Here is a 27,548-nt window from a genome sequence, read left to right on the forward strand (position 1 = left end):
TGAAATGCATAATGTGGACTGAGCTGCATAAACATAGTGGTTCACACATCAATGTGTTTTTCTCCCAGTGTATGAAAATGTCAAAACAGTAGTCATTTGAGTAAAACCACACTCAGAAGTTAGCCAGTAAGTTTATAGTCAGCAGGTTATTTAGTTTGAATTTATTTGCAGACTGGTTTTGGACAATCAGCTGTCAGAGTACTAGTTACAAATGCAAAAAAAAAAAAACAAAACAAAAGCAAAAGCAAGTTTTTTTGAAAAGCAAGTGGAACAGAAGTAAGTCAGCTTGCTTCATCTATCTGACCATCTGGCAATATGAAGAAACGACGTGTGTAAAAATATATTTTCCAATATGCCTACAATCACTGTTTTTTTCATCACATAACAAATTCTGGCACCCGGATCCGCCTCTGCAGGACACTACAATGATCATTAAACGTTAGCTCTTTACTGGGGGGCGTATTAAGGCTGGAGTTAGCTTTCTTTGTGTATACACTCAGACCAGGCAGCTTCTGCACGCTCTTCTGGTTGAAGCTTCCCACGGATCATATCTGGATTATCTACCTTCTGCTCAAGCAAACAACATTGAAAACCTTTTTTCAAACCAGCCGTCAGACACATATGTTGTCTTCACCGATCACAAACGTTTTCCTTTCTGCCTACATTTTACAGAGAAGAATTTATGTAAATCTTTCCATGTAATCACACTGGTGGAGAACAATGGAGACAATGATCATTCACTCAACCATCAAATGTCTTTCAATCAACAGATGCAACTCTTTTTATCTCTTTGCCTTTTGATTTTTTTTCTTTTTTAGATTGTTGCCACATTTACACCAACTTTAGGTGAAACCAGAGCACAGCACTTATTGACCGAACATCATTTCTGGACACTGATGGGACTGTTCTGGGATTATACCGCTTCCAATAAAATTTTATATAATTTTACAACACGTGGATAGAAGATTTCTTTCAAAATTGTGGAATCTACTCATTGGAGTGTGAAGCAAAGTTATTTGTCAGCATGAAAACTAAAGAAAGTAAAAGTGAGCAGAAGACTGAAGTCCACAGTTCTGCGGTTTATGTCGGATGACGGCACGACCGTCTTTAATGTTTAATGTGACAATTATCTACAAGATTTGAGAAATGGAGCCAGGAAACCAAAAGAAGAAGGTAAACAGAAATATTTTGTGCATCTTCACCCTCCAGAACTAGAAACGTTTAGAAAACTGACACCGATCACACATTAGAAAATGTATCGTTCTACATACCGATAATACATCACCAACAACAATACAAATGCCACAAGGAAAAAAAATATTAAAAAAAGAAAAGAAACAACAAATATCCTCTAGGACCAAAAGCAAAATCCTCTAAAAAGAAGTTTATCTCTGCTAGCTGCTCTGGGTCAGGTTCATGATGACTCTTGATCCTTTGGATCACTTCGTTCTTCCAGCAATCAAAGAAGGATTTACAGTAGAAAAAATAAAGTTACAATTTGGAATCATCCCCTGAAAAATTGTCCTTCAAAAGGTTTTTCAAAGACCCTCATTACCCACAAAGTTAAGCTTTTGCTCCCCTTTCAACGGAGTACTTGTGCGTTGAAACGTCCTCTCTGCTGGAAGGCAGTCGTTTCTGCTGCAGCTGTTAATCCAGAGGAAATTATCAACATTAGAGTAAACCTTACAGCTTGGCAGGTCTGTGTTTCAACTGTCTGCACAGAAGGAAAGAAAGAAAACAAAACAAAAAAAAAAAACATTCACGTGACTCAACTCTGAGTGACATTTTTCAGTGTGAGTCAAAACCAGATGACATTTATTTTGGTGAATTTCATAGATTTTTCTGATTTTAATGGGCTGGTATGGCTTTTTTTAAGATGTCCAATCACACGATCGCTTGGGAAATACAGAAAAGAAAGGACCCTCCATGTGTTGAAGCCTTTTTTTTTTCTAGTTGGAACAGGTGTTAATGTTCTTGCCGTCGGCTGCGTCTTCCACCAGCGCTAAGTGATAGTCAGTGGAGAGCGTGAAGTGCGACACGCAGCCCACCAGGCCTCCCATGTACTGTCGGTTTGTGTGAAGAGCTATTTCTTTCATGCCGCCTTCAGGGGAGCAGACAGGAGAGAAGGAGGGGGGGAAAGCAATCATCAGAATCATCGTCTGATCAACAGATCGCAGTTTTTCAGCTGCTTCATGAGTTGCGGGGTCCGCCTACCAACATATAGGGGTCCGTTGATGTTGAGCTGTCTCATCATGCCAGGCGACCTGCCCGTCTTCGCTCCGTAATCGTCCACTGTCAGCTTCCCCGACTGGCCGTCCCTGAAGGGAGGAGAAAACACGTTGAAATGCGTCATCGAAAGAAAAGGAAAACCTCTGTTCAAGGTTTTGTGGACCTTACCTCACGGCTTTCACTCTGTGCCACTTCCCATCGCTAAAAGTCCCGTTAACAACAATGTCAGCCACGCCGCTCCCCAGGTTATAACTACAAAAAAATTATAAAAATAAAAATAAACATGTGTGCAAAGTGCATATAAGGAATGGAGCTGGCTACTTTTGGAGGCTCCAGTCCAGATAAATCCAGTTTCTTCAGGGTCACCATCCCGATTCAGACTTTAAAGCTTTTTTTAGCTCTGCCTTCACGGGTTGCTTAGCTTTTGCGACCCTTTGGTGGGATCAGTGTCCCACTCCATCATCTTCTTCATTCTTTTGAACTAAACTTTCTTCTTTTGCCTAAATTTGCCGTTTTCTCCCAGACGCTTCCAAATCAGAGGAGACAGATGGGAAAATGCAGAGCTCAGGGGTCCAGCACTTTGACTGAAGGAGTTTCTCTTCAGCTTCCATGTATTATGAGATTATCCTGATAAGTTTAGGCATATTTGATGACTCTCTCACACTGTTCCTCATAGAACAGATGAATACCTGAAGATGAGCGCACCATCCTGAAGACCCATGGAGAGGAAGTCGCTGTTGGGTCTCATGGGGCTGTCTCCTCGCCACAGGAGCAAACCGTCTTTGGCCGTGCTCTTAAAACGCATGAAGAGATTGTTTCTGGACCCGGAAACTCTGAAGAAACAAGAACATTGACAAATAATTTGGATTAAGCATGTTAAAACATATAACTATATCAGCAGCAGCAAAAAAATGGTTTTTAAGCTCTGCATTTTATTTCTCGCATCAAAAAATGCCATAAACAAACCATGAAACCTACATTTTGAAGATTAAAATTAAAATATTTTTACATATTGAACACAAACTGAACAAATCCCACCTTTTCAGGATATCTCTGTTATCATAGGTCAGGTAACTTCGGCCAATGAACTGTGGGATTTCAATGGCTTCAGTCACAGCTGCCGAGGAGGAAAAATAAATTGAAATCATCACAAGGTGGCAGCATCGGTGTGTTTCTACTGTCTACAGCTGAGCTAAGAGGCTGGATTCTGGAGGAAGAGACTACTTCAATAATCTTATCCATTTTCAAAGAAAATGAAGTATTAAAATGTACAGGTTGGAAATTGTCTTAATTCACATTATAATTCATGTAAGAAAACTTACTGTTCAAACAGTAATTCCCACACTCTGCTCGATGAAAGCGTTAAACAGAAAAGAAATAAACTTAAGGGAAAAGGCTGCTCAATATATTCAAGTTACATTGCAAGGTTGAACAAAAGCAGGATTAGGATACATGAAATACAAAACACCAGCAGAACATCTTAAATGCACAAACAAGAAAACAAATGTTCTAATCACAAAACAAAATAAATACAAAAGGCTTGGAGAACGTCGACCTTTAGGATGTGCAGGTGTCTGGGAACGCCAATCTGAAGAAAATGTTCAGTTTGATATAAATAAATGCAGCTGACCTTTCTGGCAGTGCCTGCCATCATACCCTAGGGGGCAGTCACACTCATATCCATCCCATTTAGGCCTGCACGTGCCTCCATTGGCACAGGGACTTTCCACACAGGGGTGTTCAGAGTTTGCCACATTAACTCCACCAGCAGATCCAGGTGTTATTGGGATGGTGTGATCATTGAGCAGCAGCTGGAGAGGCGAGAAAAAGCAGTGATTGACGGAAGAAAGGATAAAATGAAGTCAAGGTGGCCAATTTGTTCTTCATCAACTCAGTAAAACATAGTTTTTGTTACTGTTAATGAAAACTGTTAATTGCATGTTTCTAATTTCAGTCAATATCCACAATTTGATATTACTTCCATTGAAATAAGCTCAGCAATAGTAATTTCAAGTCATTTTCATACCTCCTTCCATGCATGAAACGATCATAATCCCACCATTACTTGAGAAAATTAATGCTACAGTAATGTTTTGAAACCACGTGTTGCACATGTTTGCTGATTGGGATCCAGATGTTAAAAGTTATTTCACAAAAGGAATGTGTTTAGTTAATAAAACATTATTTTTTGGGAAAGAAAACCCATCTTTAGTCTGCAATATCATGAATCTGATGATTTTTGTTTTGTGATTTCTGATATCTGCTCGACATGCTCACCTTCTGAATGATTCCTGTGAAGGGCTTCGTGACGCCAGCCGTCCTCTTAGTTTTATCATATTCTGGCACTCCGCCAATGTAGAGAGGAGAGCTGCAATTGATCTGAGTGAAAGCGCCCTGAAAAGTTTACATGACACACAAGGAAGAGAGCTTATTTCAGCCACTTCGAAATAAATGTGGCTTGACCACATAATATAGACGCTATTTGATGTTTTGCCTTTAATTTATTTCAAGGGGAGATTCGTATATTTGATCTGGTTCAGTAAAATCTCCACTTCAAAAAATTCAATCATGCAAATTTATAGAAGAATGACAAAGACAAAATGAGAGCAAGTCGCAGACTTAAGGTCATTTTGTTAACACTTTCTATTGGAACTCAATGTGAATGATAAATGTTTTCTGGTTACAATGGAATTTTTCAAACAGTGTTCAATATTCATATTTCAGTCTCTTTGATATGAAGACATGGGATCATTACATATTTCAGGTTATGAAAATTCATGTCTACATAAAGACGCTGACAATCAAACTAAACAAGTAAATAAGCTGAAATACCTCAGCGATTCCCTCCACTGGCCGCTGACTGTCCACCTGCAGGATGCCGCTCTTGGCCGTACGGGACACTCGGAGCTCGTGCCACGAGTCCAAACCGATCTGCTCTTCACTCCTGGTCACACATTCACAGGTCGTCACACACTCAGCAGGCGTCTTCTACAAAAACTATGAGCTGGTTCAACAGTACGGTTTGTCAGTTTGGCTCAAAATATTCAAACAGACAAGTTCTGAAATATAAAGCTTGTTGTTGTTAAAGCTCCCTGAGCTTGAAGTAATGGCTTGGGTTGAAAAGTAGTAGCTTTTAATGTGTCTTGAACTTGTACACTTTTAGGTTTTAAAAAAGATTCATGTCAGAATTAAAAAGCTTCATCAGTTCATTTCATTGATATATTATATCTAGCAAGATCTTTATTACAAAAGAGAACAAAGTCAGCTAGAAACTTCAATTGTTTTGCACATATTCGGTTCTAGACGAAGTCATGAAAACAGATCAGATGATGGGATGAACCTGGTACCTTATGACGGCTCCTCCAGAGCCGCAGTCAAACCTGAATTCCACATATCTGTCCACCAGGTTTATCGCCAGGAAGTCTCCGCTTCCCGCGTCGTCGCTGTACAGCAGCACCCCGTCGGGCATCGAGGGGCGAAACGTCACTTCAAACTCCATGAAGGACAAATAGCTTTGCGAGGACTGCGGCCACGGGGAGACAGCGTACGAAAACACGGTTTCATTAAAGAGCGGTGAAGACAGTGAGAAACCTGAGGATTGAAAAGAAGACATGGGGGAAAAAAATACAGAAAAAAGGGAAAGAAAAAAAAAGAAGCGTTTTAGTAGAAAAGGTGTGAGGATGGGGATGATGAACAGTGTCAAGGAGGAAAATGATGATGGTATTGAGTGGGGAAAATGAGGAGAAAGAACGGGGTTTGGAGGAGAAGAAAGTGAAAAGTGCTGTAGGTTGAAAGCTGATCTTACACACAATCAATCCCTTCGCCTCCATATAAGAAATAATAATCCTCATCTCGACAAGTTCTCTTCACATCGCCTTAAACTGTGGAATGATTACCTTAAAAGGTCCATGTAACAATGCATAACAGCTGAGTCTTAAGAACACACTTACAGATTTTTTTTTTAAATTTCAATACTATTAAAAATCTCCTATACAAGAAAGTACAAAAAACTCACTTTCTTCACAAAGTGTCCCCCTGAAGCCGAGTGGGCAGAGGCAGATGAAGCCGTCGGCCCGGTTTGCGAAGCAGACTCCGCCGTTGGTGCAGGTGACCAGGTCGCACACACTGTCGCTGCACTCGCCTGGCAGATCAAAACACACGCTTTAAATCAAGCGGGAACATCGTGACTGTGACGGCTCATGTGAAGATTGATGATTGTATCTTTTTCAGTTGGCAGAATATATGAGCTCAATTAAAATATACGCTTCCAATAAATGCAATATTTTACACTGAGTGCTATGTTCAGACAACAGAAACATCAAGGAAGTGTAAGTCATAAGAGTAACAACTCATACACAGAAAACATTATAAAGACATGCAGGGATTGTATAAAACAAAGCATGAATAATATTTTGGAGCTGTGCTCAATGCAGCATAAAAAGTAACACACTAGTTAGTTTTAGAAGGTTATTCCATCACTCAAAAACCACGTTTAATATTCATGCCACAGTTTGTGTTTCATATTTTCTTCAGTAATCTGTGAGCAATAATTAGCCAAAAGTTTCTGCTCCTTGCTTCAGTGACACATTGGCTGAGACCCAGTTATTAAAAAACATTTAATTTTCCCTGTCATTGTGACAAAGGGTGATCCAAACTGACAATAATTTCTCCTGCTATAATAATGTGTTTGCTTGTCTTGATTTGTTTTTTGCCAGATATTTAAACCAATGGATGATTACTGTCATTATAAGTCACGGTCTCCTCTCATTCTTTTAAAAGATAATGAAACGACAACAGCGCTATGCCGTGTAACGGATGAACACCGTTATCCAGATTTTTACTGAAGCCCTTTTAACAGGAGGCATAACTCTAAAATTGTTGCCCAGCTGCTCAAACATGAAGCCCAAGAACAAAACCTGCATGCCTCCTCACCGATATCCGCCCCGCTCAGAGCTCTGCCCAGCGGCCAGGGTCTGATGTCTGTCGCCTTGCCGTTGACGGTCAGACTCTGAATGCAGCCCACAAAGCCGCGGTTTGTCCCGGTCGCCCTGACCAGCCAGTAAGTGCTCGGGGATCCTCCCACGTACAGCGGCGAGCGGAAAGTGATCTTTGTGTATTGGCCCTAAAAGAGCAGAAAGAAGAAAACACAATGTGCGTCATCTTCAGGAGTCTGATGTGTGGAGAGCCGCTGGAACCTTTGCGATTAGCGGGGAACGATGAAGTGAGAAGGGAGGCTTGTCGTACGTATTATTCTCAATTGCGGTTTAAATAAACATCTGTCAACTCTTAGTGCAAACAAAAAGAAGCGGGCGTACTCACTCAACTTTCTTACCCAAGAAAAGGGAAAAATGTTCAGTGAGCTCAGTTTTGAAAATGGGAATTCAAGTAATTCAACTAAATGGCATCTAAGATTCATTAGTTTTATACTGTAATGATGATGTAATGAAGTAAACGGTAATAATACTTGTGTTAAAATATCAAAGACAGGAAAATAGCTGCTTATCTGCAGAGAGCTTAAACTTAAACTGGTTACAATGGAAAAATTGAAACATTTTTATTTCTCAATTCTTTTTTTTTTTTTCTGCGACTCACTTGAGAGCGTCCAGATATGGGGTTGTCGTTGTCCATGCGCAGCCAGCCGCTCATCCCGTCTCTGAATACAGTGACTGTGTGCCACTGACCAACAGCAATACGACTCTCACTGACTATCTGAGCAGCTCCTGTACCACAATTAAACCTGTAAACAACAGAAAAACAAAGGCTGGTCACTGTTTCATCTGCCATTAAGAGAAGCAAGAAAACACTCAGATTGAAATCTATTAAATCATCTTCTGAATTGCTTTGTCCACCAAAGGGTTGCAGGATCCCAGAGAACACAAGTGAAGGCAAGTCACCAGTTCAACACAGAGACACAATAAAGTCACTTCAAAGATACAGGAAATTTAGAATGAAGGAATAAACTTAAATTCATTTTTCAGTAAACCTGGAGCGAACTGGCAGCGTTTAAATCACCTGCTCACTCAGCAAACTTCATTGTTTTCACATACATCTGGAGCCAAACAGTGAATGTGCAGATCTGTTTTCTGACCTGTAGTGAAGTTTTCCCCGAACCAGAGCCAGAGAGGTGAAGTCTCCGCGGGCGTGTTCGTTCTCTCCGCAGTACAGAAGCAGCCCGTCTTCAGACTCTGCCTGCAACCCGGAGACAAACTTCCTCAGACTCTCGTTCTTTACGGAACAGGAAAAACACTACTAAAACATTATCTTACTTTAAACTCCAAAGTGATCTGGAAGGTCTGGTAAGAGTTTTTCAAGGGTTCAAAGGTCATGTGAGAGTAGCCGTAGAACCTGGGAAATGTCACTGCCACCGCTGGAAAGAAACAAAGAGAGCAATGATGAAGGCATGTAACACTGTAGCTGGAGATAAATCAAAGCTTTTCGATCTTATGTCGATTAAAATCAGTTGATTTTTCTTCTTTAAGGCAGAGAGCGAGTCCTCCGCACATCTTACCCTCTGAGCAGGTGTCGCCTTTCCGTCCAAGGTTGCAGTGGCAGCGCGAGCCGCCGTTCTCGAAGTCGCTCAGACAGAAGCTGTCCGGCGGGCACACGGTGTCGTCACAGGTCAAGTCGTACACGCGGGGCTCGTCTCCTCTCCAGGGAGACATGGTCGGGGTGGTGGTGGTGGTGGGCAAAGTTATGCTGAGAGAGAAGATTGAGGAATTTATATTAATCCCTAAAAACTAAAAAAAAAAAAGTTAAATAACACAACGTCAACACTGTGTCTGAAAATTATAATAACACTTGGATCTGGTTATGTTACGAGGCTAATACATTATCAACTCTGTGGCCTTTGGTTTTAAGATGCTCCTGCTTCTGTGAAGATACTTTATGTCCCCCGTGGTTCAGAGAAAGAAACAAACAGTAAAAAGAAAAAGGCTACAGAGCGATAGAATGACAGCTTAAATTTATGTGGCATTTCCCTGAACCAGTCACCATCTTTATCACGTAATTAAGTGGAAGAGCATGGAAAAAGCCAGTTGTTTGTGGCTTTTACAGAGAAGCAGAGAGCCAGGAGAGATGGCAATCTAAGAGGAACGGCAATAAGAACAGTGATTTTGTTGAGAAAAAAAAAAAGACTTAACTATAACCTTGTTTTTCTTTTTCTATATTTATGGATCATTGCTCCTCCTCTGGTTTATGACGAAGAGGACTTATGTCTGATAAATCCATGCCTTCAATGAGTCACATTTAGAGCTAAATATTAAGCAGATAGATCTAGAAGAAATGCCTCACCTGGTGGTGGGAAGAGGGGCAGGAGTTGTGGGGTCAGGAGAGCTGCTTGTCCCCAGGTTATCTGGGAAAACCACATCTGTGAAGTCTGGGAGGATGGATGAGGTGGAGGTGCTGGCGGTGGACACCTCTGTGTCGGTAACATTGGGAGGAGTGATGGTGTTCATACGATACACAACATTTCGTCCAGAAGGTGGTGCAGGGCGTGAGCGGAGCTGGGACTTCCTGTTGTTCTGATTGATTCCTGGGAAAGGCTTCAACTGCCCAACCGAAAGAAAGAGGAAATTAAACAAGATACAAAACAAGTATTTCAGACATGAAACTCTCCGTCCTGTGAGAACCCACCTCCTCTATAAAAACATCATAATCCGAGTCGTCGATGTCGAATCCATCTTCGTCTTTGAACCGGGGATCAGTGACGTAACGGCCGTAATCACCGCTCCCAACTTCTGATGCACCTGAAACACAAGTCAGTGATTTAGTAACGTGACGATTATTTCAGGCTGTGAATGATCAGAAGAGGGTCCACAGTCAATGTTGGAAGTCATGATTACAGATGACAGTGTTGGAAAATATGAAGATGACATTATATACTATAAACCAATTAATCTCTCCATGATATTTAAAATTTCATATTGATGTTGTGATCGCTGTAGACAAAAATGTCAGAGGACAATATTGTGTTTGCTTCAAAACATTTTGTTCACAAATCACAAATAGCTCACAAAAGCAAATCAAGGTTTGCCTATGTTCACAATGTACATTAGAAAGCAAAAGTACTTGAAAAGACTATAAATATTGCTCTGCTTTAAGGAATTAGACCGCTGTTTGCACAGTTTTTCAGTATTTTCTGATTTATTTTCAGCAGATCCAAAACTAGTCTTATAATGGACATCGCTCTCCTGAGAGGCGACCTCCTTCCTGCTGCTTTCACGACACTGAAGTCTGACCCCATCATCCAATTCAGAGTGAGTCACAACACCAGAACCACCAAAGGGCAGGACAGCTCCGATGACAAGCAATCACTTTCGCTCTCAATTCACATTTCTTGGAGAAACGCGTCTTGTTCCAGGACCTCACTCTGCATACATCTAGACTTTTCGGTGTTCTGTGGTGTGATGGAAACCTTGTTTCTCTTTCCTGACATTTGTGTTATTGAATAGCTAGACGTCTGAGGCATTTCATATAAATACACAGTCTCACTAGCGGTACATCCTTGGACTTTTCCCCCATAACTGCAAGATCACCACCATGTCCTGCATAACAATGACAGTTTATTCACAATCAGGTAATTATGGAATCATGAACACAACTCAGGCAAGTAAAAATCGGGTCTGAGTCACCGGAGGAGTGGATGATTACAATGGATGAATTTCAGGATGATGTTAAGAGTATGGCTATGATTGTTTTCCAATAACAGATGGCCGTGGAGGGCAGATGTGATCAGATTTCACTGTGATGGTGAGGATGACGAGGGAACAGCAAAGGGAACCAAGCCTCTGTCAGCTTGGTGAGTGTACCTGAGAGCCTGTACCACGGCCGCCGCACCACGTACTGAAAAGTATCTCCACGATACTGAGCTGCACCATAGGGAGCTCATAATGAACACAGACAAGACGAGACAATGAGCGCCACAAACAGTCCGAAAGCCGTACATATCCCCCTCAGTAAATGGTTTCATTGATGTTGTGGCCATACATTGTAACTGCTAGCAGCAAAAAACAAACAGAAAAGTAGTAAATGTGTTTAAACTGCCGTAACACGATGGCTTTGGCCGGAAAATGTCAGTAATTACCGGTACTTTTTAATTTACTTTGAGTATGAGTGTGTCTGCTACACAGTACTTTTATTATGCAGGAAAAAAAACTGTTGCAGAGCTGAAGAGGTAGCAGAAAATGTGTCTGTATTTGTGAGAAAAAATCTCTCCCCATTTCACTAAATGTCTGTTTACTTGAGGAACAATGCCCTTTGTAATCCTGAACTGGCGCGGCTCTTTTTGACAGCAACATGAGAGACGCCAGGCTGTAACAGAGTGAACACTTTCACACGTTTCACTCAAACATGGAAAAGTGCTCATTTCCAGTAAAATGTGGATTTTTGGAGTGTCATGTTCAAAATAAACATGTTTGACATACTGGTTTTATACACCACAATACTACAAAGATGTTTAACATTGTATCTACTCCCATGTAACTTTACTCTGAAAGCCTAATCTTAGCTTGCATAAAATCCACCTCCTTCCACCCCCTCTTCTTTTGACTCCATCCCCATCCATCTCAATTGAATCAATGTATTACATGCTGAGGGATTAAAACAAACGCCATTTTCCAAATGTATTACAGTGGATTGATCATGTATAGCTCAAACATATTACAAGAAACTTGATGATTAAGCCTGAATGGAAGCTGAGGTTTAAACTGCTAACTAGCAAAGCCTAATAACATTAAACCCTGATGCTGAGTGCGGCCCGCAAGGAGGGGGGGGTGACCAAAAAAACCCTCTAATCTGCTGTTGTGTAACAATCCCCCCCCCCCCCCCCCCCCCCTCAATCAATACCACACTTCGTCTAACCGCAGCACGCCCACAAAAACACAGAAAAACTGTCAGAGAGGAAGCAGTAAGAAAAGTATGTCAGTCAGTCAAGCCCACCCCTGCTGCTCACTCAAGCAGCGCCGCATTGTGTGTGTGCATGTGTGTGTGTGCGTATGTGTGTGTGTGTGTGTGTGTGTGTGTGTGTGTGTGTGTGTGTGTGTGTGTGTGTGTATGCATCCATTTGGAGTGTGGATGGCCAGGAAAGGGGTCTGGCATCCCGTCCTTAATCCTGTCTGATGAGACTCGGACGTAACCCGCTTTTATCCCCTGCTGAGAAACCACGCTTCTGCTTCTCCGTGTTTCTGTCCGGCTGTGTCTTTGTGTTCCCCTAACTGGCCCCTTTCCTCTGGTCTCTTGAAACCTTAAATAACATTTACACTAACAATGCCTTCCCCGCATTATCTGCCTCCCGGTATGCATTCTGAGTCGTGTCTCTAAACAGTCATGCACTATTTACAGCACCTAATTTAATCACAGCAGTTTACTGAGACAGCGAACACGGCATGATGAGCTGCCTGAGCACATACCTCCATAATGTGATTGTGTTTACATATAGTCACATATAGCTGTTCTAATACACCCTGATATGCACAAGGATCTAAGTACACACAGACACACACTCTAATATCATCCAATGGACAGATAACCATTATATTCAGTTATAGATTTCTAGGCTGTTATGTATTGTACGTGTGTGTGTGTGTGTGTGTGTGTGTGTGTGTGTGTGTGTGTGTGTGTGTGTGTATGCACATGCACCACACCTACGTGCATGTGCGTGCATTTTAATATCATTTATATCATAATATCAATCAGTCCAGGCCAGCCGTCCCCCTCACCACCCCCCCACATACAACCAGTGGCCAGATCCATCAGAAATAATAATGTAAATGACTGTGTTGTGCTACATCTCCTTCATCGTCGGCATTATCATCACCATCAAACGCTGCGATCACAAAAACCCACTGACATACTGCCAGGTGCTGACCTACATTCACACGAAAAGCCAAGAGAAAAACTAAACACAACGTGTGACTGTGACAAAGCTTTTCTCCAACAAAGAGAAAGACCAATTGTTTTATTATTATTATTATTATTATTATTATTATTATTATTATTATTATTATTATTATTATTATTATTGTCATCAGTCAATAAATTGTCATGCATACTCACTGTCAACCACCTGAGACTTTTTGAGACCATTCTGTGAACTTTTGAGGAACCCAATAAACTGAAAAAAATGCAAGTTTGAAATTCCGTCCATTGGCTGATTGTGGCAACATTACCTAACTGCTGGTCTGAATATCATCCAAGCTGTAATCTCAGGTCAGCTGGAGCTAGTCTGATCAACACATCAAAAGTACGGAAAAGAGGCTTAAAGCTTTGAAACGAGTGAGCTCATTCAAGAAAACCACTCCCCTTATAAAGTTGATGTGTATCAACATTGCATTTTTTTTTACTGCATTGCTTTAAGCTGTAGATGTCAGAGCTATCCCGCTACCAGAAAAAGTACAAGTTCTTCATTTTGCAGTTGCTTTAAAGCTAGCACGTTGCTGTATACGCTATACTTTATTTTTCCCATACTGCCACTGCTGCCTGCTGCAGTGAAAAACACGCTCCCATCTCCAGAGCAACGCAGGAGGTTTACACAGTGAGGCTGAACATGGTGAACATCTTATTGTGAGTTTTCCTACATTTATGCAGAAAAATACACACACATCTGTTTAGTTTTCGCGTGGGTGCGTTGTCCAAACCTAGACTAGATTTTTCGACACCGTGGTCAAAACCAAACTATCGAGACAGCTTTATTTAGAGTCCCAGCAATCAGCGCTGGGTCTTACCCAGAGTGCGCACGGGGCTGTTGATGTGGCTCGGCGGGCTGACTCCGTGCATGTTGACCGCCCTGATGACAAACTGGTACTCCGTTTCCGGTAACAGCCCTTTCAGAACCATGGAGTTGGTCTCGATGGGCTCACGGATATACGTCCACTCTGTGTCCATCTCTGGCCTGCAAAAGAGCAAAAGGTATAAATAAATAAATAAATGACACTCCGTCATACAAAAATGAAGATCAAGGAATTTTTTTAACTGATTTGAGGATGACGCATGTTTGTTTGTTTGTTTTTGTGAGGAAGTTTTTAAATTTTGACGCGCTCTCTCTGGTGATTCGACTTCGACTGTTGCTCTCTTCTGTAAAAATCTATAATCTGTCCCAAATAACTCTTTCAAAGACGACATACGTCTTTTTGTTATTCTTTCTGAGGTATTTTCGACACATATTTAAAATGTTATTTTATGATTTATTCTGCAATGATTTTGGATTTTTTGGGGCAAAACTCGGGGGAAAGAAAATCTGATCATGAACTGTTGAACTTCTGTTTTCTTCTGATCTCTGGCTTCCACGTGAAGAGAGCCTGGAGCTACAGCTGCATGCTGCATTCAGGCATTTTCCCCAACATTCAGTGTCTGTGTTCAGTAACTCCTCTTTTGATGTAACGGGGCTCAGATTGGGCCTTTTGTGCCTCACATGCAAAAACAAGCTCTGAATCATGCGGACTCCTTCATGTTCAGCAGCAGTTTCTCTGCTCTTTGTCTCTTTGCTCACAGCCTGAAATGTTAATTTTAGCAACAACTTTGTTTAAATCTTCACATCTTCTTTATCAATCTATTTAATTTCTTTGTAAAACAATTTATTTCAGTTTTATCTGTACGCTTTATTTATTCTCTATCTAGAAAACCAGCAGAGGATTTATGGCAAACTAAGTGTGACTAACTTCCCCTTCATCTTCAACAGGGCCCTCGTCCAGACACCAGAGATCCTTCACACAGCGCGTGTGAACATAGTGTTCATTCATTCAGTGTGTGTGAAGTTTAAAGCTAAAAGAGAGAATGGAAGTCATTGTTTCTTGTGCCCCTGCCAACCCTGGTGTCGTAACACAAATGGTTACTCTGAACAGAGAGGAAAATGTCTTGTGAAGAAGACAGCAGACTGTTTTATAGCATTAGGATGGTTAGATGTAACAGTCAACGATGACTTGCTCGTAGCTGACGAAGTGGATTCATTATGTTCTTGGCTTCCATGTTTGTTAATAGAAAGAGAGACGTTCATGTCCACAACTGTTGCCAAACACAGAGCACATCTGGATCCAGCTGATGAACTTCTGTTCCAACACAGTCACCAAAAAGACAAAGACAAGATGCCCCACTGGACAGTTCAATTAATGATGCATTTTTAAATAAGAAGAACTGAGCCACTGCTACACTGCTGCCAAAAATCACAATGAAATCTTTTGTTTCCATCCTCTAATGAGCTTATATTAACAGCATCCTTGTGCTCACTACGATTCAACACCAAATACTACTTAAACATTAACTTTACACCTATTGTATGAACTTGTTTCCCTATTTCATCAAAAACAGACCAGAAATAATGAATGAATGAGCTTTAGATCATTGGAAAATGTGTCTGTTAGCCTCATTGACAGAAATCCTGAAAGTCACTGCAGTCTCTCTTCTTTTTTTTTTCAAATGCTGTTGACGTAGTCGTTGAGCATGACCCAGTGATTTGATCAAAATGTAGCATCTCGCATGTACTGGGAAGAAAATCCAAACATTGCAGAGAACCAAAAGCAGCAAAAATCTGATGATGAACCAATAAAACTCGTGACCACAATGCAGAGCATTCGAGCAGCAAGTAACGTTGTTTTTTTCTATAAAGTACACCGAGTCAACAGTGCCGAGCAATCTATATGTTCCCCAAAGCATTTAGCTGACATTTTCAAGTCCAACCATAAACTCCAGCAATTAACTCCAAAAAGACAAATTGATTAAACCGTATATTCCTGAAAAAGTGCAACACATTAAGAGGAACGCGGTGGAGGGGAAATCTGAAGCAGACATTATCAGAGCATTACCAGCTGACATTTAGGCTTCAGAAAGACGTTACAATCCCAGAGAAGCTGTGAAAATATCTTTTACTTCCATCACCTTAAATGAAAGCGCAGCATCGATCTTCTGGGGTTGAAATTGTTGAGATGTCTCTCTTGTGCCTCTTTCTTGAGATTTTATCTCACTTTATGTTTCCATCACAAGGTTTGAGTGAAAACAAGTTTTTATCATATTGCATAGCCCAGAATTTTGCTTTTCTGGAGATATAAAAGAGACTGTATCTCTAAAAAACAGACAATAAAACATCTGCCCAACCCAACGCTCTGCCACTCAGTCACCGGACTCCACAAATCTAAACAATTTCTCTAACTTCTGCAATTTTGCACAAATAGAAAATAGAAAATTTCTCCAGCGGGAATTTTCCATAATTTCCAAAGTAAATTTGTCAAATTTGCAGATTTCTGAAATCTTCACACACATTTGAGCTTGCTCGAAGCAGATATTTCCAGGAGCAGATCTATGAAGTGGTCCATGCAGCTGAAGTACAGGGTTTTAGAGAGAGATAGAAAAAAGCAAGCTGACAGCTTGTCAATCATAATAATGGACTGAAAGTCGATAAAGCTCGTCAGCCTTCTACTTTTTCCTCCTGCTGGAGCAAAGCATTTCATTTCATCCTCTCCCTTCCCTCCTGCACAGCCACTTTTGGCTGCTCGTGTCCTGATTAATGCCAATACAAGCTGCTTTATTGATGTTTTGCTTCATGTGGGTGGTCTCTGCGTGTTTGAGTGGCGTGATTGAATGCGTGTCGCACTGATCAGGGGTTTATATAGAAACACAGAGCACTTGATCAATCGTTTATAAGCATAAATCTGCATGAACTGCCTTTTGGTGATCAGTCTCTCAGGACTGACCTGATGTAAGCCACCAGGAAGTGAAGAACGGGCGAACTCCCCTCGCTCTCTCCTTGCTGCCACGACAACGCCAGCTCTGTGTCGGATACCGCCATGACAACAGGCTGAGTGGGGGGCGACGGGGGCATGCACATTTCTGGCGACGGAGAGAGAAATTTAGTGGGAGGCATTAACGTTAGTGCCGCAGGAGTAATGGCATCGGCTGTGAAATGGACTTCTTCTACTCACATATTCTTACCATGTGATGCAGTGCTGATGTCTCTGGGCATGCTGGGCCTGCCCTCCCCGGCCCAGCCGTACGCTCCAACGCTCACTCGGTACTTAGTGTTCATCTTCAGGTTACCTATGTGCACGTCCTGAGAGCGGCGCGCAGGGAAAGGATAAAAATACATATCAGACAAGAAGCAAGGCAAGAATGATTACAAAGTCTGAAGAATTAATGAGGCCAGAGGAAACGCTGGAGCGCAAAAGAGACACACTGAGGATAGATTACTCACAAAGCTTGCTTGTCCATCAAATTGACCCTTTTGAGGAATAAAATGAGAGGTTTATTTGCATTTTTAATGAAAAACATTGTTCAGTGGCATCAACACAACAATGTTACTGAATAAATCCTGGTCATTTTCCAATGGAGAAGTTTTAACTAGACAGAACTGCCATTCATCGAACGTCGCCACAAACAGAATTTCTGCTGGAATCAGCCTTGATAGCTGTTGATATTTGTGTCACTGAGTAAATGATGTGTTGTGAAATTAACATATTATGAGATCTACTTATTTTTATCCTACTGCAAGATAGAGCTGTGGAACACAAGGATTTTCAGCATATTCTGCAATCTATGTATATTTCACCAAAACCGTTGCTCCAATAGGAATGACAGCTGGTCTTCTGTGCTGCTACACATCATTAGAGCAAAGCTTTCCACTGTGCAGCTCCAACAGACATTGTCCAGCACTTTAGGTTAGGCGACAGCTCTCTTTAGACAGAAAATAATCCAAAAGCTCTAAAGACAGTAATAATTAAACCCCTAAAAAAGCATAATATGGATGCATCAGTAATCACGTGTTTTTTGGGGGAAATGTATTGTAAATGTACATTACGGGTCTAAATGCTTCTTTGATTTGTATAATATGAAACACTGAGGCCCCTCAGGTCCTCAGGAAGAGGTTTTAATGGTTTCAGAGTCTGAAGCAAACAAAGCGAAGCAGCCTTTGGTGGCGACGCTCCACACCTGATGAACAAACGTCCTGCAGTGAAGACTGCAGACACACTCACGATGAAATCAGTTCAGGATTTCCAGGGCTTATTTTGGTTCTCTTTTTAAATCTCAAAATGCTTTATCTTTGTTTATCCTTTTTATGGATTTCCCACTTGCTGTCTTATTGTCTTCATATTATGTTTTTCAGTTTTCTTCACTTATTTATTTGTTTGTTTGCTTTGTAACAAGACGCTGTGAATTGTTTTGTGTCTGGATGGTGCTGTATGAATAAACTTGCCTTTCCTTAAGCATGTCTAGCTTTGTGTTGTTGTACTCAGTTAAACATCAAACAGTTTGATGGATAAAAGCTTAATTTTATCTGTCACCTAAGCAAATATGTTCATTATATCATTTTATTACCAACAGTGTCTGATACCGATGGCCTGTTGATAACCTACGTACCGAGTCAATACACAGGAAGTGTTGGCATAAAGAAAATTATTTATTGCTGCCAGCTGAGTTTTTATTTTTCAACCTGCTTTGCCACCTCTCCACATGAAAAAGACTTAATACATTCCTACAGTTCAAAGGTGAGGAGCAAGTGGGAAGCTGTAATTTATTTACGCTGAAACTCTTCTTCCAGGCACGGTGTGGTCTGTTTGTAAAGAAGTCTCACTGTATACTCACAGTGGTCAGCATGTCCAAACTCAGAGGGACCTCCATCGTGGACGCCGTGCCCATTGAACGCCCGCCCTTTATCTCAGTGTAGAAGACCTGCGTGAGAAACGCAAATATCCCTGTTATTAGAGAAGATTCATCCAATCACGGCGGTGTAAATGTGAAGATGGCTAATTGCAGTTTCCTAAATAAATGCATGTTAATCATTGAGTTGAAGAGAAGCTGGGAAGCTGAGTAATCCTCTTAGTGCGGACATATGGTCAAAAGAAGACACACACACGCAGACATAGATCCACAATTTGTTAATGGTTGACTGAAAAAAAAAAACACTAAAAAGTAAGGAAGGGGGAAAGATAAGAAGAGAGGGCAATGATAAATAAAAGAACTTCTGCAATCAGGCTTTGGGTCTCAACAGAATAAAACTGCTTTTAACGCCTGTCTTTTTTTTTTTTTTTTTTATCTTTATGTTGCTACAAGAAAAGCAAATTCCACTTTAATGTGCATGGAGTGGAGCTTGCCAAGAGCAGAGCACAACATCTATTGACAAAACACTAAATTAAGATTTGCCACCACATTTCTGGAAGCTGCACTTCTCCTGAAAAGCCATAAATTTTAGCAGTGAAGGAGCTCGATTCAGCACCAGAAATTCGAAATATCAATCTAGGCCTCAAGGCCAAGTCAGCGGACAGTGATTTTGACAGGCACTTTAAGAGCAGGAATAAGAGGCCGGGGGCCACTCATGTCAGCGGCTCCAAGAGGGAAATGACATCTGCTCAGAGGGAAAAAAAGAAAAAGAAATTTGATTTGTGACATGTTTGAGCTGTGTTTTTCTATGTTTGCCAGTATGAAGTCCTCTCCATTTATTGCTATAAAGATAAAGACAGTTCTTTAAAAGATCACATGCTTTTAGTACTGTTAGTAAAGTTAAATACTATTTTTGTTTTTTCTGTGGCAGGTGTTGATTCACATGTGATACCTAACAAGAAATCCTTCATGATCACACAGCTGTCCCCGAAACAAGGACGACTGCAGAAGAGACAGATCAGCAGGATACACACCAGAAGAAATCAGCACACCGTTTTATTACCTCCACGTGAAATCAGTTCATTCCTACCTTATATCCGGTGATGGTGCTGACGTGTCTGCGCGGCATCTTCCATCGCACGCTGAAGGCGGTGCAGTTGACCGACTCCAGCTGGATGTCCAGCGGAGGACTCAGGCGCTCTGGTTTGCACAAAGACAGACGGAATTAGAAACGCAAAGTACAGCAGAAGCTCCATTCTATTCCGACAGAAGTTCAAAACTGTTAGCATTATCAACTGCCTTTAAATTACATTAAAAGAAGACCGCTGATATGGCCTTTGATGCTGTCTTTTCTATGTGATTGATTTATACTGTGTGTTTGGAAAGGAGAAAAACTGTTCTTGTCAATCTGTGTGTCACGATCACCAGCGAGCTAAAAGTAGAAACAAAAATTTAAAAAAAAAATACTTTTATAAACACAGTTAGAATCTCTGTCATATTCAAGAGGTTTCATCGAAGCCTGTTTCTGAGAAGGATTTTCATATTGACAACAGGATCTCACAAGGTCGAAATTGTTTGGTTTTCAAGACACTTGTGTTCACTCATTTAAGACATGTTGTAATGGGAAATTAAAAAAAGCATCAAATATCTAAAGAGCCCTATGATTAGAATACAGCCATAGACCGATGTTCCCATTACTGACGCCATTATTTTTTAATCTGTAGAAATTTTTAAAAAATGCATGAATCCCATTACAAAGCACTGCATTCAGTAATTTCTTTAAAACATGTTAATGTTGAATATTAAACACTTTAAGACTATGATCAGTGTAAAAACGTGCATTAGATATGAAAATGACTGAATCTCTTATTAAGGACACTGGTAAACAGAAACAACTAAATATAGACTGAGGCTGGAGAATAATGACAAGACGTTCACAACGGGGGTTCAAGTGGTGAAAGAAAAATAACATGAATAAGAGAATGACATTGATCCTGCTGTGAAAAGCTGGTTCCATCTCCGATGGCTGATTTTCAAGTCTCTGCCAGGGTGTCAAGTGTTATTCTGTGGGCGTGTCAACTGTGCAACTCCTGCTTGAGGTTACCTATAACAGCTGCATGGCACTGTAAAAATTACAAGCTTGAATCTTCCTGCATTTTAAAGGAACATATGGTAAAAATAGAATTAAAGAAATTAAACTATCATCGAGGTTTTTCACTTAGGAAACCACAGGGAAGTGTTTAAATGTTAGTTTGTTACATTATAGAGAATGAGGCTTCATTAAAAACATATTTTTTGCATACTGTTGCTCCCAATCAAGCTGATATTCGAACTCGAGTCCAGGACTGGAAAAACGGACCTCTTGAACTCACTTATGCACACGCCGACATGAACATTATTTTTATGCTTCTGAGTACTTCAGCGACTCTTAAATGTTTCTTTTAATTACATTTCTGGCAGCCAGCCATGATCTGAGGATCCTTCAAGACGTTTCTGCTGAAATGAGAATACGGAGTGTGGACAGAGGTGGAGCTCCTCAGCGCCGGTGATGAGATTCTGTATATGCATCAACAGGCTTTAGTGGAGAAACCGGAGCAGACAAGGACCCTCAGAAAGTCCAATCATGTCATAATATTTCAGCGTGGTGGTTAACTGAATGTCTGAATATCTTACATTACTGACAACCAAATGCTTTATTTTTCCTCTTTTTTAATGAATCTACGTTTTATGGTAATTAAACAATATCTTGTAAAAACATTTTTACCATTAAATTTGTGTAGGATAGTGAAGATATTTTATTATTATCTCAAACTGATACTTCTTTTTCTTACTGGGAAGACTGCTTTTAAGACATGGAGACCAAACAAAGACAAATACAGCAAAGCAGAGCTTTGTAAATTGAAATCTTGTGTAGCTACAACGCTGCACTTTTCACTTTCTTTTATCTCTGCTCTTTACATCTAGTGGCTCTTGTCCTTCGGAGAACGACGCCTCCTCTCCTGTCTTCATCCCCCCCTCTGTTCTCGTACCCTTTTCCCTGGCCTTCCATCGGAGTGGCTAATGCAGCATGTCAGCCGGATCCCCTGATCATTTACGGCTCTCCTGGGGTTCGGCCCGGCCACCGCATGGGCGAGCAACACTCAAGGTACTGGAGCTTCTGCGACTGTCCAGCAGCATGCAAACAAACGTCTGGCTGCAAATGGAACTACTCGGGATCGGAGGACAGTTGTCCTCAATATTGTCCATCCATTGTTCTCAAACAAACTTTAAACTGTCTAGAGGTTGTTGAGCTCTTTCAGGAAGTTTTCAGGTTGAAGACATTAAAAGTCTGCAAGATTAATGTTAGGATGTTGTGATAAAACAGCAGTGACTAACATACCGTCCAGAGGAGTTTCGTTATCTTTAAACACTGCATCTTTTGGTTCATTCAAAGTTGCTCAAAGTGCTTTACTCCACAGCAGAAGAAAAGTTTAAAACCCAAACACACCCTGAATGTGAATCCAGAGACACTGAATGGCCTCAGATGCAGAGTAACCACTCATCTCAGTTGTTACTGTGGCCACTGCTTTTGATATATGATTGCAGGGAGATATACGGTCGGCCCCCCAGATTGGCCGGCCTGGTATCTGATGCACTGTCCTTTCTGATATTAACTTTCATCCCAACCATAGAAAAGAGAGAGATAACCTCACAGGATTTACCTGCTCGATTTTCTGTCTTTCTTTTTTTTCTTCAAAGCATTAATATCCGTAACATTCACTCACAGTGTCGACGGTGGCATGCAGTCTAAAAGATCAACACTTGATGTACCAAGTGAATCAGTTGAGATTGAGGTTTTTCCCAGCTGAGGACACTTTCACATGCAGACAATATGAGATATGGGTTCGAACCATCAACTACTTGCAGATCACATCTTAGTGAGGTTAAATTTACCAAAAAAGGTCAAATTATGCCACGGTTACACACTGAGGAGACATAAAGCTTCCGTTCCCTCATATATATCTGAGCTGAGTAACACAAACTTCAGCCTATCAGTGAGATCACAGACATGAATGAGCCTGTGATACTTCCTTTGAAATTACACATTAATCACCAAATGAAGGGCTGGAGAATTATCCTAACAGCAGCTTAGCTAATTAAAGGAACTCTTAAGGACAAGTCCAGTGATTGAATATTCAAGATTTTTAAAAATCGACTGATGCCTTGTCTTGATGATATCATTTTTTTATTATATTACCAAGATATAGAGTCAGTTGAACAACTGTCAAATGAAAAATCCACCTGTCAATGGAGGACAACAGAGACACTCTTTCTAAAATCACCTCAATTACATCATGCTGTTGATGAACAGTGATTAGAAGGTGTTTAATGGTTGCCACAGCATATCTACAGCTGGTATCTGTTTAGTTTCAGAGCACACCGTCCCACGCGTCACATGATCCTCTCTATCAGTTTCAAACATGGGAATATAAACCTCTGTAATCTGCTGCATCAAATACAGCTTTCTGGCTTTCAGGCCATGCAGGTTCAGGCTACGTGAGATTTCAACGCTTCTGATGTTTTATTAATACTCTGGCCACAAAACTGAATGGTTCTCTCATGAATATTGCCTATCACTTAATTAACAGTCCTGTACTCTCATAGAGTGATGGTTGCTTTATCAAATTGACGACACAGCTCAGCTTTCAAAGACTGAAATGCTGCTCTTTCCAGGTCTGGATCAGTGTTAAGTACACTGTATATGCTGCAAATTTATCACATTTATTGGACTGATCAATTTTTTTTGTCCTTTCTCAATGAGAGAGGTGATGGAAAAGATTCTGGAAATGCACGCAAATAACTTCATATTTTGTAGAAGAAGGGTAAAAAAAAATAATTCTATTATTAATTCAATAGCTTCTTCTAACAGAGACTGCTTCTGTCAAAAATCTCAACAAAGAGAGTCCAGCTTGAGGAAGGATGTCATTCAGTTTTAACCCCTTCATAAAGCCACCAGCTTTGTTATTTACGGATGATGTGATGCGTCTGGACACTGAGCCCTGTTGACATTCTCCCCGTCTCAGAATGAGGTCTCTAAAACCTCAAAACAACAAAAAAAAAAAGGTAGAAATGTCATGAAGACAGAACTCCAGACGTCCTCTGCATGGCAGCCTAAACTGCTGTGGGTTTACGGAGCTGACAGACGTGTGTGTGTTTGTGTGTGTGTGTGTGTGTGTGTGTGTGCCCACAATGGCCTGTGGGTCCGAACGGGTGAGGCAGGGAGACACAAAGAGACAGACAGGATGACAGTGAGGGAGAGGGGGAGGGACAGAAAGAGAGAAATATGAAGAAGGAGGGGGGGATAAACGAGAGAAGAAGGCAGAAAAAAATGGAGGCACGTGGAGAAAAGTGAGAATCGATCGGAGGGGCTTCAACCTTCAACCAACACCAGATTGTACCAACTTTCCATCAAATAAAACTGAGCTGCAAAACAAAAACAGGCTGATAAAGTTTAGGAGAGAGTTTTGCTCTAAAATACGAAAACGTTTATATTGCACTTGTGAAATTTAAGAATTATAGTCCAGAACAGCAGATATCGTATTCTTGTTTTTTAATTGGTTAGTCCCTTTTATATGTTCAACTGTACCAACTTCTCTCCACATATCAGGTGAAACATTCTGTCTACACTGAATTCAGGCCTGTTTTCCTTAAAAACTCATCTTTATTCTTTGTTACACGTCTCAGATATCATAGTAGAATATGATACATTATTGACAAATTACTCTTTTCTGTTTAACTGTCAGCTCTGTCACCTCAAGCTGAATCCACCTCAAAGATAATCTGTTCTGAAAAAAAAAAAATTAAGATTTTTTTTATTTTTTTGTTTTCTTTTGTTTTGTTTGTTGTCTTCACAGAGCTGCTGCAGAGTGCCATTTAGCCCCGAGCTGCAGGTTTCAGGGTCCTGGAATTGAAAGTGCTGAGATGATGATGTGAACATGTAATGGTTTCTGCCAAAAGAATCACACAGGAAATCCTTAATGTAACGTTTTCGGCATAAAGCTCAATACGACCTTCTCTTCTCTCGCTTTCAGTTGTGGACAAATGTGGGCACTATTCATGAATAAATGAAAATATGTACATTTAAATATGCCCTGCCCATGCTTATGTTATTATGAATACTTTGATTTACATTTCATGTGAGGACTGGTCACACCAGGTAATGGTTTATAAAAAAAGGCAGAAAAGTTGTCTGGAGACAAGCCAGTGAAGGATGGATCAAACGCAACATTTACTGATTCATGTGTATAAGACATATTGTAAGCTACAAATATCTTAATCCATCCATGTAATGTAATTATTTCTAATTATTATGACCAGCCTGTTCTGGTTTTGGCACCGTGGTCTGATCAAACTCCTGTTTTAAAATGTTAAACATGTGTCTTGCAACTGGTAGATGACTGAAATGAAGACAAAGATGCTGGAAGAGAGCTGCTCAGTGTTAAATGTTAGTGCATTTTGATATGTTGCTTCCAATCAATTGAAGCAATCAAACTTTAAATATTTGTATATTTACACATTTCGCTGCAAATTGTAAACCCTGAATTTATACAGTGTGAAGTCTTTGACTGATAAAGGATGCAGATTTTTTTCTGTGATTCGAACAATTACTGTGCAGCTCCGTCTTCTTGTGGGGTCTCTCAGCCTTCAACCTCATCTTCAGTTCTGCACAGTCTGATTGAGACCAGGTGACTGACTTGTTGAACCAAGGACATTTCATCTTTCCACCCTGAAAACACCTTCATTCTCTTTGAGGATATGAGTGTATGCCCTCTGTAATGTAAATATATGTCATAATTACACACTTACAGGTCATTCTTCGTGTACTCAGATGTAAGTTTAATTAATTCAAAATGCAGTTTAACTAGCAATCAGTCACTGGCTGTGAAGGTCCAGTTAAAGGGACATGCAACTGTGTGATGGGCAGTCAACCAAAGAGCCAATCCTTTAAGGGCTCTGCTCTATTAAAATATATCTATCTGTACAACATTTTGGCTTTTAGTTTGTTTTTTGTAGTGGTCTGGATCTACTGAATTTAAGGAAGAACTGAATCACATTCCTAATATTATAATTTTTATGCCTTGTGTTCAATTACATTGTAAATATCAGAGAGAAAAACTGCAGTTTCCCTGAAAAAGTTGTTCCAAAAACTTTTCAGACTGTTAAAATTGAAGGTAGGCATGTTTGTGGCTCAGTGATTACAGTAAAATACACTGTTTTCCTGCTGCTAAGAGAAGAGTGGTGACATTTTTAAGATCCTATGAGGACTGTTAAGTGGAATTTATTGTTAACATGTACAATGAAGATTATCATTACATGAATCTTGTCATGATAGTCTTTCAACATCCATTGATGCTTTACCTCTGTCGCCAAAAAGGTCGAAAAAGGCACTAGATCATGCAACAAAGCTGCGAGCAAGCATCAAAAACAGAAATATATTTCTAGAAACAATTATGATCGTAATTGATTAACTTACCAGATCTCCTAACATTTGATCTTCTTGCACAAAAACAAACGCTGGTTGTGCAAATTGCAAAGAAAAGTAAATATAAAAGACGTTTTTCTTTACATGCAGATTCCATGTCTTCTTTCGATAGTTACAAATGACGGTCAGATGTTCATTTTATCTCCGAAAGCGCGCGTGGAACTGAAAATGAAACTCGTCCAGGCGGCGGTCAAAGTTTCCTCCAGTAAAATGCCTCTTGTGTCCAAAAAAAAAAAAAAAAATTGGGGGGAGTAAAAGCGCTCCGAAGACATGCAGGCTGCGCACAAGAGGAGAGGGCAGCTCCGCTTTGACACTGATAAGATTACAGTCTCCAAAAGATCAGTGGGACGGACACGGTAATGGACGGGCAGCCACCCCCCGGTGCCCCGACACGCGCTCTGACGGACGCTGGACGCAGCCGGACGCGGCAATTTACGCGCAATGCGCAGTGACTGGATGACGGGCGCAATGGGGAGGTTTTTTGTTTTTTTTGTTTTTTTTGTCTTTTACGCGTGAAGATGGCTTTCGTTTCACGCTCGGGTCCGCGTCGTGGACAGCAAATAAGATGGACAACCAAGTGCAGGAACGTGGGGCCATTTAGAGCTAAGAGGATAATAAGCGTCTAATCCGCGCGCTGGACACAGATGGAGAGCATGTCTTCTTGACGCAGAAGCAGAGGAGCCGCTCACACTCCATAATAATAGTGTGCGTGTGTGTTCTCGCGCGCATCAGTGGTTAAAAACAATGAATGCAATAATTAGAAGTGTTGCGTACTTTTGTGTGACTCTCCTGACTATCTGCAGTCATTTAAATCTGATTTTGAATTTTGATCAAAAACTCGTGAACCCGTCCCACCCCAACTTTTTTTTTTTTTTCGGCCCCAAGCAATAGAATTTTTTTTTTTGTTACAATTAACAGGCGTAAAACAACAATCAGAAATTATATATGTATGTATATATATATATATATATATATATATATATATATATATATATATATATATATATATATATATATATATATGTATATATATATATGTATATATATATATATATATATATATATATATACATACATATATATATATGTATATATATGTATGTATATATATATATATATATATATTTTTTTTTTTTTTTTTTTTAATATGACTTGATTTTTACACTCATCTATTTCTTTTCAAAAACTCAATGCTAGGAAAGGCATTCCCCTGACCCCA

At 40.4% G+C, this 27,548-nt stretch overlaps 1 protein-coding gene across 2 annotated transcripts; it reads right to left on the reverse strand.

Moving 5' to 3' along the window:
- Positions 1–1,872: 1,872 nt before the first annotated feature.
- Positions 1,873–26,480, reverse strand: egflam (EGF-like, fibronectin type III and laminin G domains). Of its 2 annotated transcripts, XM_030104724.1 has the most exons (25): positions 26,321–26,480; positions 19,898–20,007; positions 18,793–18,879; positions 17,405–17,431; positions 17,146–17,263; positions 16,908–17,043; positions 13,950–14,116; positions 9,862–9,974; positions 9,520–9,776; positions 8,738–8,925; positions 8,496–8,596; positions 8,318–8,418; positions 7,822–7,966; positions 7,162–7,351; positions 6,245–6,370; positions 5,577–5,820; positions 5,062–5,173; positions 4,507–4,623; positions 3,860–4,040; positions 3,552–3,575; positions 3,268–3,346; positions 2,919–3,062; positions 2,398–2,481; positions 2,215–2,318; positions 1,873–2,101 (listed from the first exon to the last, which is right to left on the reverse strand). In XM_030104724.1, exons 1-25 carry the CDS (start codon positions 26,424–26,426, stop codon positions 1,950–1,952), a joined length of 3,213 nt encoding a protein of 1,070 aa, XP_029960584.1. In that variant the 5' UTR covers positions 26,427–26,480; the 3' UTR covers positions 1,873–1,949. The 2 variants fall into 2 exon arrangements, with proteins under 2 accessions (XP_029960584.1, XP_029960582.1); XM_030104722.1 differs by lacking the exons at positions 3,552–3,575; positions 9,520–9,776; positions 9,862–9,974; ... (5 more) ...; positions 19,898–20,007; positions 26,321–26,480 and having other exon boundaries at positions 8,738–8,917.
- Positions 26,481–27,548: the final 1,068 nt, after the last annotated feature.

Source organism: Salarias fasciatus, chromosome 12, assembly GCF_902148845.1.
Source record: "Salarias fasciatus chromosome 12, fSalaFa1.1, whole genome shotgun sequence".
NCBI lineage: Eukaryota > Metazoa > Chordata > Actinopteri > Blenniiformes > Blenniidae > Salarias > Salarias fasciatus.